Below are 16,328 nucleotides of genomic sequence, written 5' to 3' on the forward strand. Positions count from 1 at the left end.
CCATATTCTTATTTGGAAAAGCACTGTCAACTTCAGCATTCCAAAAGTGCCCATGTCATCTTATGGTGGCTGGCATGCACTTGAAAGTGTGCCTATGATGAACACACAGCCCGGCACAGACTGACCAAGCCAGGGATGTGGAAGAGATGGCTTCTCAAAAGAAATGCCAGCTGAAGAGGGGAAGAGGATCTAGTCACTGCTGAGCTGAGCTGACACTCCAAGGGAACCTGGCCGAATAAGTTCCCAGGTAATGTTACTTGGGGGGAAGAATAAAAAGACGGAATTAAAATACTAAACAATGAATGCCATTTAAGATAGAGGTAGGGTGGTAATTGAAATGAAAGTAATCATCTAAGGTCCTTTCATAGGACAGTAAAAATGCTGATTAACTTTAGAGTTTAAGTCAGGTGTTCATGTTATAAATACTGAGTAAGCCACTAAAAAATCAGAACTAGAATATCTAAACCAGAAGAGGAAAGAAAAAATTAAAATACTTCAATCAACCAAACGGAAAGCAGGAATAGAGGTAAAACTGCAGCATTAAAAATTTGATCACTTAATAGGCAGAAGTTGTCAGATTGGATATTAAAAAACAACCACCACTACCACCTCCAAACAGAAGTTAACAGATGGGACATACCTGTAAAACTATATTCACAAGAGACACCTAAAATATAGCATACAGAGATTGAAAATAAAAGGACAGCAAAGATATACTGGGAGTTTTGGTTCCTATTAAGACAATGAAGTAGCATAGGCTACTGGCTCCCTTCCTCAAAAACTAACCCTAGGAAAACAATACACCTTAGGAAATAGCATAAATCTGAGGAACCACCACCAAAAACCAAACCGACAAGAAATCTCCCCCAATCCTGTTAAGAACCCCTAGGACACTGAAGGTCATCAGAAACTGTAAGGGCAGGTAGGACATCAGTGAGTTGTTTACTCTTGCTGAACATGAGACACACAGCCAAGTCACTGGTGTCAGAGGGACACTACCGAGTCAGCCCAAAAGCTCTGCTGGGGTGAAAAGAGGGGGTGGGCTAGGTAGCTGCTCTTGGGATTAAAACCTTTCCCCCCTCCAAAGCCCCAGGGCTGGTAGATGACAATTAGGAATTGCTGCTTCTTCCTAAGGCTCTGAAAGTAAATCTTTGAGCAGTTACTGGTAGAGTGGTTGACAGTGACTGTGAGGTACCCAGAGGTCATTACCTTCCCCTTCTTAATTGAAAGGGACAGCATAGAGCATGGCCTTGACCTTTCACCAATAAATACTACCAGACAGAAGAGCTAATGCTCTGGAGGGACATGAGCTCACAGGCCAAAATAACCAGAATACAACCCCTGGCCCCCAAAGACAGCAAACTAAACATATACTCTCTAACCAAGAATTGAAAATAAAGCAAAATAAAAATACAGGAAAATATTAGCAATATGAAGCAGGAACAAGAACCAAGTGAAAACATTAAGTATGAAAAATATAATGAATGGGATAGAGGGACAGATACAGGTCAAAACCAATTAGTTGGAGCATCATCTCAAGGTCTTTTACCAAAAGGAAGCAGGAAATGGTCAGAAGAGACACACACACACACAGAGCAGTCCAGCAGTAGAGTAGAAGTGCCAACATCTGAATAAATGGGAGTCCGAGAAGACGAGAGAAAAAAATGAGGAAATATTTGAAGAAATAATGAGAATAGGTTGATCAGAATTAAAGAAAGATGAAGGAACTCATGGATGATTAAGGAAAACATACAACCAGAAGCACTGTAGTAAGAGATTTAAGACCACCTAAGAAAATGAAAAATTCTGAAAGCTCCCAGAGAGAAATAGCAGATCAATTACAAAGAAGCAAGAATCAGATTGACATTAGGTTTCCTAACAGTATCCTTAGATGAAAGAAGACAAAGGAATCACGTTTCCAAAATGCTGAAGGAAAAGAATTTTGAACCCATAATTTATATCAAAACAAACCCATTTAAACATGAAAGTAGAATAAAAAATATTCTCAGGGATACAAAACTTAAGAATTTTTTCACAATAGATCCACCTAAAATATACTTAGAAGTGGTTAAATATGAAAAACAAATTTAGACATGGGAAGACATATAGGAAGTAAGGGTGAGCAAATAAATACTTTGGCAAAGTTTGTACAGATGGTCCCCAACTTACAATGGTTTAAGATTTTTCAACTTCATGATGGTGTGACAGTGATACAGATTCAGTAGAAACCATCTTTTGAATTTTGAATTTTAATCGTTTCCTGAGCTAGCAATACGTGGAAGGACACCTTCTCGTGATGCTGGGCAGTGGCAGCTGCCACAGCTCCCAGTCAGCCACACGATCACAAGGGTAAAAAACCGACACAACTATTTTGTATCCATACAACCCATCTGTTTTTCACTTTCAGTACAATATTCAATAAATTACATGAGATATTCAACACTTTATTATAGAATAGGCTTTGTGTAAGATGGTATTGCCCAATTAATGTTAATGCAGGCTAATTTAAGTGTTCTGGGCACCTTTAAGGTAGGCTAGGCTAAGCTATGATGTTCAGGTTAGGTGTGTTAAATGCATTTTTAAAAATTAATTAATTGGCTGCGTTGGGTCTTCATTACTGCACGCAGGCTTTCTCTAGTTGACGTGAGCGGGGGCTACTCTTTGTTGCAGTGCATGGGCGTCTCACTGTGGTGTCTTCTCTTGTTGCTGAGCATGGGCTCTAGGCGCATAGGCTTCAGTAGTTGTGGCACACAGGCTCAGTAGTTGTGGCTTGCAGGCTCTAGAGTGCAGGCTCAGTAGTTGTGGCACACGGGCTTAGTTGCTCCGTGGCATGTGGGATCTTCCCAGAACAGGGCTCGAACCCATGTCCCCTGCATTGGCAGGCGGATTCCTAACCACTGCGCCACCAGGGAAGTCCCATTAAACTCATTTTTAACTTACAATATTTTCAACTCATGATGGGTTTATTGGGACGTAACACCATCGTAAGTTGAGGAAGATCTGTAGTCTGAAACAGCTAGAAGGAAAGGAGAGGAAGTGGGGAGGAGAGAAGAGGAAGCGGGAAAAAAGAAGGGGAAGGAAAGGAAAACAATGAAGTATATTAACAATCCAGAGCCAAAATTCTAAAAAATAGCAATATGGTAGGGTTGGGAAGACCAAAATCTTACTAGGAAGAAGATTTAGATGACAGTTAAAGAAACCAATAGGGGTAAACAAGCATGTTTAGTATTAACATCAATAAAAAAAATAGACTGTATTACTTTTAAACAGGTAGAAGAAAATTTTCTATTGCTACTCAGTGGAAAGCAAGGGGGAAAAAGTACAGTAAGTGGAAATTGTGAAATAACAGCAGAAATATGGTTTAATAGCAGTGGTTAAAATGAATGTAAACATCTTAAACTTAAGACAGACTCACCCCTTCTTTTCCATCTTCACTTGCCCTCCCTGAATGGACATTAGTGTTTGAGGAAGTAAATGCATGTAAAGGGAGTAATTGGTGGGCCTGGAGCCCATGAAAGCCCACTGGTGAAGGGGGCCACAGTGAAGCAGCCCAGCAACAGGGCAAGTGAGACAGTGGGTGACTGGAATAGGAGACTGATTACATTGTGCAAATACGTTAACTGATTGAGAAAATAAATATATATATTGAGGATAATGGGAGACAGATTTCTCAGTGTTCAAGAAAGGATTTATGAACATGGAAAGGGAGAAGGCTTTCTCCCAAGGTATTGAACTCAAATTGGAAGAACTGGTATGAACTCACAGGTTCAGATATATGATAGACAGATAGATGATAGATAGATAGATAGATGATAGGCAGATAGATGGTAGAGTTGTATATAGTTATATAAACGTGTATATATTTGCTTATGGATTGATTGAGTCTATCCACTGACAGGGCATAGGAACAATTTTATCTTAGTAGCAACAAGCATACCAGTTGCTCAGGCATTAGGGCTTCATCGCTGAGTCTAAGACTGGGGAAGGTCAAGTACAAAATAATGCTGGAACATCTGGTTTTGAGTAACTAAATGCTGAAAAAATAATGGGGACATGTCAGAAGGACAAAGAAGCCAGCCAGAAGGGGCTTCCATTGATTAAGTCTAGGACAATTTGAGTATCAAAATAAATGAGTATCGAATTATAACCTAATAAATAAAATAGGAATCTATGACTGTATACTGATATACATAAATGTATAAAAAATTTAAGAGACCCAATATGAATTCTTTTTTAAAAAACCAGCAATTGGGCTTCCCTGGTGGTGCAGTGGTTGGGGGTCTGCCTGCCAATGCGGGGGACACGGGTTCGAGCCCTGGTCTGGGAAGATCCCACATGCCGCAGAGCAACTAGTCCCGTGAGCCACAACTACTGAGCCTGCGCGTCTGGAGCCTGTGCTCCGCAACAAGAGAGGCCGCGATAGTGAGAGGCCCGCGCACCGCGATGAAGAGTGGCCCCCACTTGCCGCAGCTGGAGAGGGCCCTCGCACAGAAACGAAGACCCAACACAGCCATAAATAAATAAATAAATAAAATAAATAAACCCAAAGTTAAAAAAAAAAAAAAAAAAGCTGAAATATTAAAAAAAAAAAAAAAAACCAGCAATTTAGGGCAAAAATGATGGAAAAAAAGAATAAACAACAGGGGAAAAAAACAAGAAAAGAGAGGAAAAACAGTAATAAAATCAGAGATGGAAAAGAGAAGACTGACAAAACTAAATGATGGTTCTTTAAAAAGATTTTTAAGATAGATAAGACGGATCAAAAAGCAACAAATAACACACAAGGGAATCCCCATAAGGTTATCAGCTGATTTTTCAGCAGAAACTCTGCAGGCTAGAAGGGAGTGGCACGATATATATAAAGTGATGAAATGGAAAAACCTACAACCAAGAATTCTCTACCCAGCAAGGTTCTCATTCAGATTCGATGGAGAAATCAAAAGCTTTACAGACAAGCAAAAGCTAAGAGAATTCAGCACAACCAAACCAGCTTTACAACAAATGCTAAAGGAACTTCTCTAGGCAGGAAAGAGACCAGCAACTTAAAACAACCTTCTATACATATAGACTGCTATATCAAAACCTCATGGGAAAAGCAAACCAAAAAACTACAAGAGATACACACACACAAAAGAAAAAGCAACCCAAACACAACACCAAAGATAGTCATTCAAATCACAAAGGAAAAAGAGGAAGGGAAGAAAAAAGACCTACAAAAACAAATTGAAAACAATTAAGAAAACGTCAATAGGAACATACATATTGATAATTACCTTAAATGTAAATGGATTAAATGCTCCAACCAAAAGACATAGACTGGCTGAATAGATACAAAAACAAGACCCATATATATGCTGTCTACAAGAGACCCACACACAGACTGAAAGTGAGGGAATGGAAAAAGGTATTCCATGCAAATGGAAACCAAAAGAAAGCTGGAGTAGCAATACTCAGACAAAATAGATTAAAATAAAGACTGTTACAAGCGACAAGGAAGGACACTACATAATGATCAAGGGATCAATCCAAGAAGATATAACAATTGTAAATATATATGCACCCAACATAGGAGCACCTCAATATATAAGCCAAATGCTAACAGCTGACAGTAACACAATAATAGTGGGGGACTTTAACACCCCACTTACACCAATGGACAGATCATCCGGACAGAAAATCAATAAGGAAACACAGGCCTTAAATGACACATTAGACCCGATGGACTTAATATTTACAAAACATTCCATCTGAAAGCAGCAGAATACACTTCCTTCTCAAATGCACATTGGAACATTCTCCAGGATACATCACATATTGGGCCACAAATCAAGCCGTGGTAAATTTAAGAAAATTGAAATCATAGCAAGCATCTTTTCCAACCACAATGCTATGAGATCAGAAATAAATTACAGGAAAAAAAAACTGTAAAAAACACAAACACATGGAGACTAAATAATATGTTATTAAACAAGCAATGGATCACCGAAGAAATCAAAGAGGAAATCAAAAAATACCTAGGGACAAATGACAATGAAAACATGATCAAAAACCCGTGGGGGGACTTCCCCGGGGGTCCAGTGGCTTAACACTCTGCGCTCCCAACTCAGGGGGCCTGGGTTCGATCCCTGCTCAGGGAACTAGATCCTGAATGCTGCAACTAATGATCTCACATGCCACAACTGAAACATCCCGCATGCCACAACTTAAAAAAAAAAGAAAAAAAGATCCCGCACGCAGCGACGAAGACCCTGCGTGCTGCAACTAAGATCCAGCGCAACCAAATAAATATTAAAAAAAAACAAAAGATAACCTATGGGACACAGCAATAGCAGTTCTAAGAGGGAAGTTTATAGCAATACAATCTTCAAGAAACAAGAAAATTCTCAAATAAGCAACCTAACCTTACACCTAAAGCAATTAGAGAAAGAAGAAAAAAAAAACGCCTCAAAGTTAGTAGAAGGAAAGAAATCATAAAGATCAGAGCAGAAATAAATGAACTAGAGATGAAGATAACAATAGAAAAGATCAACGAAACTAAAAGCTAGTTCTTTAAAAAGATAAACAAAATTGATAGACTTTTAGCCAGACTCATCAAGAAAAAAGGGAGAGGTCTCAAATCAATAATATCAGAAATGAAAAAGGAGAAGTTATAACTGACACCACAGAAATATAAAGGATGATAAGAGACTACTATAAGCAACTATATACCAATATAATGGATAACCTAGAAGAAACGGACAAATTCTTAGAAAGGTACAATCTTCCAAGACTGAACCAGGAAGAAATAGAAAACATGAACAGACCCATAACGAGTACTGAAATTGAAACTGTAATTTTAAAAACTTCCAACAAACCAAAGTCCAGGACCAGATAGCTTCACAGGCGAATTCTATCAAACATGTAGAGAAGAGTTAACACCTATCCTTCTGAAACTCTTCAAAAAATTGCAGAGGAAGAAACACTCCCAAGCTCATTCTATGAGGCCACCATCACCCGGATACCAAAACCACACAGATACCACAAAAAAGAAAGTTACAGGCCAATATAACTGATGAACATAAACGCAAAAATACTCAACAAAATACAAGCAAGACGAATCCAACAACACATTAAAAGATCATACACCCTGATCAAGTGGGATTTATCCCAGGAATGCAAGGATTCTTCAATATACGTAAATCAATCAATTTGATACACCATGTTAACAAATTAAAAAATAAAAACCATATGATCATCTCAATAGATGCAGAAAAAGCTTTTGACAAAATTCAACACCGATTTACGAAAAAATTCTCCAGAAAGTGGGCATAGAGGGAACCTACCTCAACATAATAAAGGCCATATACGACAAACCATTATCAATGGTGAAAAACTGAAAACATTTCCTCTAAGATCAGGAACAATACAAGGATGTCCCCTCTCACCACTCTTCTTCAACATAGTTTTGGAAGTCCTAGCCATGGCAATCAGAGAAGAAAAAGAAATAAAAGGAATACAAATTGGAAAAGAAAAAGTAAAACTGTCACTGTTTGCAGATGACATGATACTTCACATAGAAAATCCTAAAGATGCCACCAGAAAACTACTGGAGCTCATCAATGAATTTGGTAAAGTTGAAGGATACAAAATTAATGCACAGAAATCTCTTGCATTCCTATATACTAACAACAAAAGAAAGAGAAATTAAGGAAACAATCCTATTTACCATCGCAACAAAAAGATTAAAATACCTAGGAATAAACCTACCTCAGGAGGCAAAACACCTATACTCAGAAAACTCTAAAACACTGATGAAAGAAATCAAAGATGACACAAACAGATGGAGCGATATACCATGTTCTTGGATTGGAAGAATATTATCAAAATGACTATAATACACAAAGCAATCTACAGATTCAGTGCAATCCCTATCAAATTACCAATAGCATTTTTCATAGAATTAGAACAAAAACTTTTACAATTTGTATGGAAACACAGAAGACCCCAAACAGCCAAAGCAATTTTGAGAAACAGAGCTGGAGGAATCAGGCTCCCTGACTTCAGACTATACTACAAAGCTACAGTATCAAAGTAGTATGATACCGGCACAAAATCAGAAATATAGATCAGTGGAACAGGATAGAAAGTCCAGAGATAAACCCACATACCTATGGTCAACTAATCCATGACAAAGGAGGCAAGGATATACAATGGAGAAAAGACAGCCTCTTCAATAAGTGGTGCTGGGAAAACTGGACAGCTACATGTAAAAGAATGAAATTAGAATACTCCCTAACACCATACACTGAAATAAACACAAAATGGGTCAAAGACCTAAATGTAAGGCCGGACACTATAAAACTCTTAGAGGAAAACATAGGCAGAACACTCTCTGACATAAATCAAAGCAAGATCTTTTTTGATCCACCTCCTAAAGTAATGAAAATAAAAACAAAAATAAACAAATGGGGTGTAATGAAACGTAAAAGCTTTTGCAGAGCAAAGGAAACCATAAACAAGACAAAAAGACAACCCATAGAACGGGAGAAAACATTTGCCATAAAGCTACTGACAAGGGATTAATCTCCAAAGTATACAAAGAGCTCATGCAGCTCAATAACAAAAAGACAAACAACCCAATCCAAAAATGGGCAGAAGACCTAAATAGACATTTCTCCAAAGAAGACATACAGATGGTTAAAAAGCAAAGAAAAGATGCTCAACATCACTAATTATTAGAGAAATGCAAATCAAAACTACAATGAGGTATCACCTCACACTGGTCAGAATGGGCATCATAAAATAATGTACAAACGATAAATGCTGGAGAGGGTGTGAAGAAAAGGAAACCCTTTTACACTGTTGGTGGGAATGTAAATTGGTACAGCCACTATGGAGAAAAGTATGGAGGTTCCTTAAAAAACTAAAAATGGAGCTAACATATGATCCAGCAATCCCACTCCTGGGCATATACCTAGAGAAAACTATAATTCGAAAAGATACATGCACCCCAATGTTCACTACAGCACTATTTACAATAGCCAGGACATGAAAGCAACCTAGATGCCCACCGACAGATGAATGGATAAAGAAGATGTGGTACATATACACAATGGAATGTTACTCAGCCATAAAAAAGAATGAAATAATGCCATCTGCAGCAACATGGATGGACCTGGAGATTGTTATACTGAGTGAAATAAGTCAGACAAAGACAAATACCATATGATATCGCTTATCTATGAAATCTTAAAAAATGGTACAAATGAACTTATTTACAAAACAGAGAGCCACAGATGTAGAAAACAATCTTATGGTTACCAGGGGGGGAAGGGATAAATTGGGAGATTGGGATTGACATATACACACTACTATATATAAAATAGATAATAAGGACCTACCATATAGTACAGGGAACTCTACTCAGTACTCTGTGATGATCTATATGGGAAAGAATCTAAAAAAGAGTGGATATACGTATATGTTTAACTGATTCACTTTGCTATACAGCAGAAACTAACAGAACATTGTAAATCAACTACACTCCAATAAAAATTTAAAAAGAAAGAAGAAAAAAAGAAAAAAGACTGATCAGGAAAAAGAAAATGCAAACAAAACAGAAGAACAAAAAATATAGAATGGAAGAAGGAATTATGAACCATATGCTAATAAACCTGAACATACAGATGAAACTGAGAAAATTATAGAGAAACATAAAAAATCCAAATTGACATCAAAAACTTGAATAGACCAATGAGCATTACATAAACCAAAATGGCAAAGACATGCCCTTAGAGGAATTTTGAAAAATAAACTGAATTAAAAGTTTTATAGTTTGACTACACTTTCAGTAATATAAGTTTTATATAAATTGTTCCACAAAATGGAAAAAGAATAAAATTTGTGTATTTCTTTTTCTAACAATGATTCCAAAATCAGATGAGAGTTCAAGGGAAGAAAATTTTTCACTTTTGATTATAGATGTAAAAACAAAACAAAAACTAAGTAAGATATTAGCAAGCCAAATCTAACAGTATATATATATTAACAAAGGTGTATCCAAGGGATGCAAGAACCATTCAATGTGCTTCACAACATTAACAAAGACAGAAAAGTAAGATGACTATATAGAAAAATCCAAAAAAAAAAGCATTTGGTAAGTTTAACACATTTATAATTTAAAGAAAAACTGATGGCAAACTAGGAATGGAAGGTAATATCCTTAACTTGATAAAAATTATATATCTAATCCAATAGTATATATATATATTTAAAAATCACCATTAATTATTTTATCAAGGAATGCAGGGATGGTTCAATATTAGAAAAATCCATCAAGGTAGTTTGGCAAATGAATAAGGATAAAAATTACATGGACACACACACACAAAAGACCACTTAATAACATTAATCATTTATTTAATGAGAGGAAAGGGGAAATTTCTTAGTAAAAACTATGAATCTTCTTTAACTTGATGTTTAAGATTGCTCTACAGAATGGATATACACAGTTCTACACTTATTCTTGCAATATGTAAGGGTTTTTTTGTCCCTACATCACCACCACCACTTGGCGTTATCCATTTTTCTAATTTTGGCCGGTCTTAAGGATGTAAAGTGACAGCTCTTTTATAAAATCCCATGATCATATATTTGTTACCCTTTTGGGTTCCTCATCTATGAACTATCATTCTTTGTTCAGTTTTCTTTACAATTCAGCAGTTTTTTGTATATTCGAGGCATAAATCCTTTGGTGGTTTTACACAAGTATCTTCTCTGAGCTTGTCATCTGTTTGTCATCCTTTATTGACAGATATGATTAATCACTAAATACTTTATAGCTTGCATAGCTACTGTGAATAGTATCTTTTCCTTTTAATTACCTTATCTAATTGGCTATTGCTCTTGTGGGAAAATGCTTGAAGTTTTTATAAACTTATTTTATAGTTAGCAGCCTTAAACTTATGTTTAATGGTATGTTTCTTTTGGCTTTTTATTTTTGGCCTTGTGGCACGGCTTGTGGGATCTTAAGTTCCCTGACCAGGGATTGAACCTGGGCCCACAGCAGTGAAAGCATGGAGTCCTAACCACTGGACTGCCAGGGAATTCTCTTCTCTTGGTTTTTTATAGATGTTCCTGAACATCTGAAAATAATGACAAATATAATGAGGTTTTACTTCTCACTTGCCAATATTGATAAGCTGTTTCTTTTTCTTTCCTTATAGTCTGGATCAGAACTTCCAGTTCTATATTAAGCAGTAGCATGATACTGGGCATAGTAGGTCTGTTAGGATACTGGTTTGGCTACTTTAGTAGAGGCCAAGTAACAATGGCTTCAGTAAGATGAAAGGTTTCTTTCTTTTTTATGTGAAGGTCTGAGGTAGTAGGCAGTTCAGGAGATAAGTGGCTGCCCCATGAGGTTAATGTGCTTAAGATACGTTGCCCTTTCCCACATAGACAAAACTGGTTTGCCATGACCACTGACTATGTTTACATTCTGGTGCATGGGAAAGAGGAAATTAGAAGAGGAGGGTGGGCTCTTTCCTTTTAAGGATGCGGCCTGGTTGTTATTTATTTCTGCTTCCATCCCACTGGTCAAAACCTAGTCACTTGTTTACACCTAGTTGCAAGACAGCCTGGAAAATACAGTCTCTTACCAGGAAGCTATGGGGGTTCAGAATGTGGGGGGACGGGGGCTCTGTAATGAGGAAGAAGAATGAAGATGTATACTGTACAGCTGTCTTCTTCCTATGTGATGGTATATAACCATTACCAAATAAAAGAAATTTCACAGATTAAGAGTTTCTCCAACGAAAAAAAGATAAACTATATCACATGCTCTTCTTGTATCCATTGATATACCATGTATTACTTCTTACCTTCTTCAATGCAGTGAAGTGTATCAATGGATTTTTGTAATGTTGATTACAATTCATATGCATATAAACACATGAGTGAAGAACTTATGATTTAGTGTATATAGTATTTAGTTTTTCTAAATATTTGATTCAAATATATAGAACTGATGATGTCGGGTACTATGTTTTGCACAATCTGAAGCACTCAACTTAGTGAAAATTCAGGCTGTAGTGGGGGAATTAGCACTTATTTAAAATTTTACTATATGCCTAGAATTTGCATATGTTATAGTAAAAAATAGTTGACATTTGAAAACCTACCATGTGCCAGGGACAAGTTATAAATAGTTATTATTCTCACTTCAAGAGAAAACTGAAGCACAGAGAGGTTAGGTAACTTACCTAAAGCTATACAAACAGTAAGTAGAAAGACTAGGCTCCGAAGCTTCTGATCTCCCCACTCTGTAACAATGCCTCTCAATTATTAGTTTTTCAATGATGATAATAAATTATGATGATGACAGACAAGAGGAGTTGGGGGTATTATTGCTTAATTCTTTCCTAAAATTTCAACTCAGAACCATAGGGAACTTTTCTATTTGCATGGAAAATTAAAATTTGAATTTACTAGAAAAACTGGGATTCATTTACAGAATTTCATTTTTGGAAAAGTCCTACTATACAAAATTAGGAATGCCACAGGCCAGGTAGATAGAAACAATCTATGTGGAATTTGAAGGTATATTTGCACAATACCAATATAGCTCTAGAGTCTAAGGAAAATGCCACTTAGTCTCACATTCCCAAATTAAATATGTATTTATACTTAAGAATGGATATATCCTTTATTCTAATTTCATGATTTCAAAATGATTCAAGTTGAATGAGGCAAGCTTTGTGAATCTCAAAAAAAAAAAGTCTGCCTGAAATGAAATATATACATGATACTTCTAGCTTTCAGGGCTTTGAATATAGTTAATAGATTAAAAATCAGAAGTCTTTGATGGGAAAAAAAAATTTGAAAAGATTTTGCAGTGAAACAGTATGTTTTCTGGACTGAGTAAAAATCAAACAACTTATTTTCTGAAAAATGCTCTCTTTCTTTGTAATATGCCATCTGTTGGGTCATACCAATAGGGTCAAACAGGAAAAAATATTTTAAATTCTTTCAAGACATAACAAAAAGGAATAATTCACCCATCAAATACAAATATACTGTTTTATTCTAAGGGAATATTTCTGTGGTTTCTGCAAGGTGAAAACCCAAGTGTTTAAAAAAACAAAAAAAGAACAGAATGGATAATTTAATGTTTTCTCTTGTTTGATATTTTTTCTCCCCTGGGGGGGAAAAATGTAATTTAACATAATTTTAATAAAATTTTAAAAAGCAAATAACCAGACACACATATCAATGGCTATGCTTATGAGGAATGACCAATAATTAATATTTTCTTTTACGAATTAATTCAGGATCTGGACAACTCTGTGGACTAACATGCAGTTGACATCCTGGTACAGCCATTTACCTGGATATTGGCTGTTCTCAATTAAAAGATACAGAATTTTTTTTTCTCTCTAGTGTTTTATAATAGTTTATCTACTATGCCATATATTTGTTTTTCTACAGAAGGGGAAATATTAGTGTTTATGTAAACCATAAAATTTGTATAGTGGGGACTATTACACCTGATGTTTCTGGATAGTTTATTGGCAGACTTATCAGACAATCCAACTGTTTTCCCTCCATATCAAACAAGGTCTGGAAGTAAGTTTTCCAGTCAGAAATGACAAACACAGATGGAATTAATCATACAGAACTGGGGCAGATTTACTTCTTTCACATAGTTCTTGGTAACAAAAACAAAATTTGTTACAGGCAGAGGGACAGAACCATAAGTACACAATGTCAAAAGGCCTACTTTTAAATTTTTATTGTAGTTAAGAGTTTATTTATTGGAAAAAACCCAAAAAAACAAAAACAACCTGTCACCCCCATCTGAAAAATGGGACATATTGTAAAGTCTTTCAAGGTTAAAGTTTCTAAGAGGCTTTTTAGACTTCTCTCATTTCTATTAAAGGGTCAAATTAGCCTCAGCTAATGAAATTCTGTGATTGGCCAATATCATAAACGCTTTGATTCAAAATTTTGTGGCGAAGAAACAGAATGGAGATGAAGAAGAAGGATCCATATGCCAAACACACCCAGGACTTGCAATCCTCATAGAACTACTAAAACAGCTAGTCTGGAATAATGCTATAAGAAGACCTGCTTGTGGATATGAAAGACAGTCCGTGTCTTTGTATCCTAACCCCAAAATCCTATTTTCAAGTTTCTTAGGGCAACAAGCTCATCTTCCAAATGCTTTATATAGGAATATACTAGGACCTCTTCTACCGTAATCCTGATAGCTAAGTAACACTGGGTCTTTGTGGAATCACCCACAGGCTTGCCAGAGTAAGGAGAGAGACTCTTCTTTTTGAAATGACAAGGGCCTCCAGAAACTGGTGCAAAAGACAAAATAATAGGAATTATCTGGGAAACAGGAAGATAAAACAATGGGAGAAAAGCTGCCATTTGGGGATAAAATGAAAACAAAAGGAGAACCCCCATTTCTGTGTACCACAGCTCATGCTGTGAGACAGCAGCAATAAAGGCTGACACCCAGAGAAGTGGGCATTTTAGTGGGTTTTCTACAAACATTTCAAGACACTTGGGGTCTAATGGGCTCCACAGATTTTCTGTGTGCATAATCATTTTGCAGAGTTTCAGCCCCTTGAACTTAATTTACCCACATCCAGACCCACAGCTGAGAAGGCTAGACCCAGAAAGTGAAAGGGACACATTACTGCATGAACATCAGTGAAGGCCTTTTCCCCTGATTTGAGGGACCCCATGGCAAAAGCACCAGAGGCTTCTATCCTTCACAGAATTGGCTTGGCAGTGAAAATCAAAATCAAGACCACTTCACTCTCTACCTTTTAAAAAAAGTTGAGTATTTTTATTGGGTCTTCAAGTCTGGGTCCCACAGTCCTCATCTGATGCCACTCTTAGCTCTGTACTGATATCTCCCCTGACTTTTACATAGGGCTTGCCCAAGTAGCCTACTGCAGCCAAGGTTTCACTCCAAAGCTACCTCTCTAAGGTCTAAGGTTACTATGGTAGAGTTTTATACAACAATTTTCCTTAAAAATATTCCACAATTTGTTATTCCCAAACAAAATAAGATTATGCACCACTCAGAGAAATTGGTTAGTCATTCTGAAGATGTCTAAGAACTATATCACTGCCAAAGAACAACATTTCTCTGTTCATATTCTTTCCTTCAGTTTTCATTTGTACATCCACACTGTGGTTCACGAGTCGTCTGTTTTCCATTATCTTATAATCAAGTCAAGAGGACTTGGACTTATAGATCATTTTCCAAAGCTGGATGCATTCACAGTTTGGTGCATACCAACGTGTATGAAAATAGGAACCCCACTTCCACTTTAATCTGATAATTCAACATCAGAGTCTTCTGATTTGGCTTTGGCAAGTTCTTCATGTACCTCCCTCACCATGAGAATACGTGTTAACATGGTGTCCAGGGTCCCAGGGTCTACTGGAAACGTGGAGTACCACATGGGGCTATTTGGAACACAGGAGCGCTCAGGTTGAAGGTAAAACACATCATTCCTCTGCTTCACACTTTCAGAACTATCCACAGGAAAAAAAAAGAAAAAGAATGAAAATTGGGATCAGAGAGTACAGGAAATATGTAACTACTCTTTAAATATAATGGCTCTCAACTTTTCCATACTGTGACTAATAAACAATGTACCCACAGAGATAAATAAGTTTATAGGCATTTATGCTCCAGGAGCAACCTGTAACTCTGTATTTTTTCTCCCACACTCAAGAATCACACTGGATTGAAAGTGAGTATAATGTTAATAGATGACAAAGTGTAAATCTTTCAAACTTTAGTACTTAAAACATTACCAGGAGTAACAAAAAATTCAACTCACATGTGACACTATGGCTGAGAACCACATATCCTCAGTGCCCAATATCCTGGAATGAATCCCAAGAGCACTCAATACACATTATCAAAGAACAAACCCAGTGATTATATTTCTTTGAGAAAAAAATGCTTTAGTGTGGATCTTACAACTCTTTAAAGTCATAAAGTTTCTGTAAGAAAAACACCACTCAAAAAATATCAATTCTTTAAAAATAAATTGTTTTCCTATTTATAGAGTTAGTACTACAACTTTTCCCCTTCTTTTCTATATAAATAATAAATTCACAGCAGTTTAGACATCACATAAAGTTGAGCAACAGTTGTAAAGATCAAACAATGGCAGTGATTCTTGCTTTTCAAGAGATTTTTGGGGAAAAAAAATTACCAAGGTAAAGCAATTTGTTTCTTGGTTCAAAATCCAGGCAGATATGAGAATGGGGAAAAAATAAAATTATAAGTAAATCCTTGTTTAGAGTTACAGACCAGC

At 36.5% G+C, this 16,328-nt stretch overlaps 1 protein-coding gene across 5 annotated transcripts in view; it reads right to left on the minus strand.

Moving 5' to 3' along the window:
- Positions 1-14,812: 14,812 nt before the first annotated feature.
- The window catches only part of ZMYM4 (zinc finger MYM-type containing 4), a 170,669-nt gene continuing 169,153 nt past the window's right edge, over positions 14,813-16,328 (minus strand). For all 5 annotated transcript variants that reach the window (XM_061184507.1, XM_061184504.1, XM_061184509.1 and 2 more), the window contains one exon: positions 14,813-15,534. In XM_061184507.1, the coding sequence (XP_061040490.1) occupies positions 15,327-15,534 (208 nt within the window). In that variant the 3' untranslated portion in view covers positions 14,813-15,326. The remainder of the gene's footprint in view (positions 15,535-16,328) is intronic.

This window comes from Eubalaena glacialis, chromosome 3, assembly GCF_028564815.1.
Source record: "Eubalaena glacialis isolate mEubGla1 chromosome 3, mEubGla1.1.hap2.+ XY, whole genome shotgun sequence".
NCBI classification, from domain to species: domain Eukaryota; kingdom Metazoa; phylum Chordata; class Mammalia; order Artiodactyla; family Balaenidae; genus Eubalaena; species Eubalaena glacialis.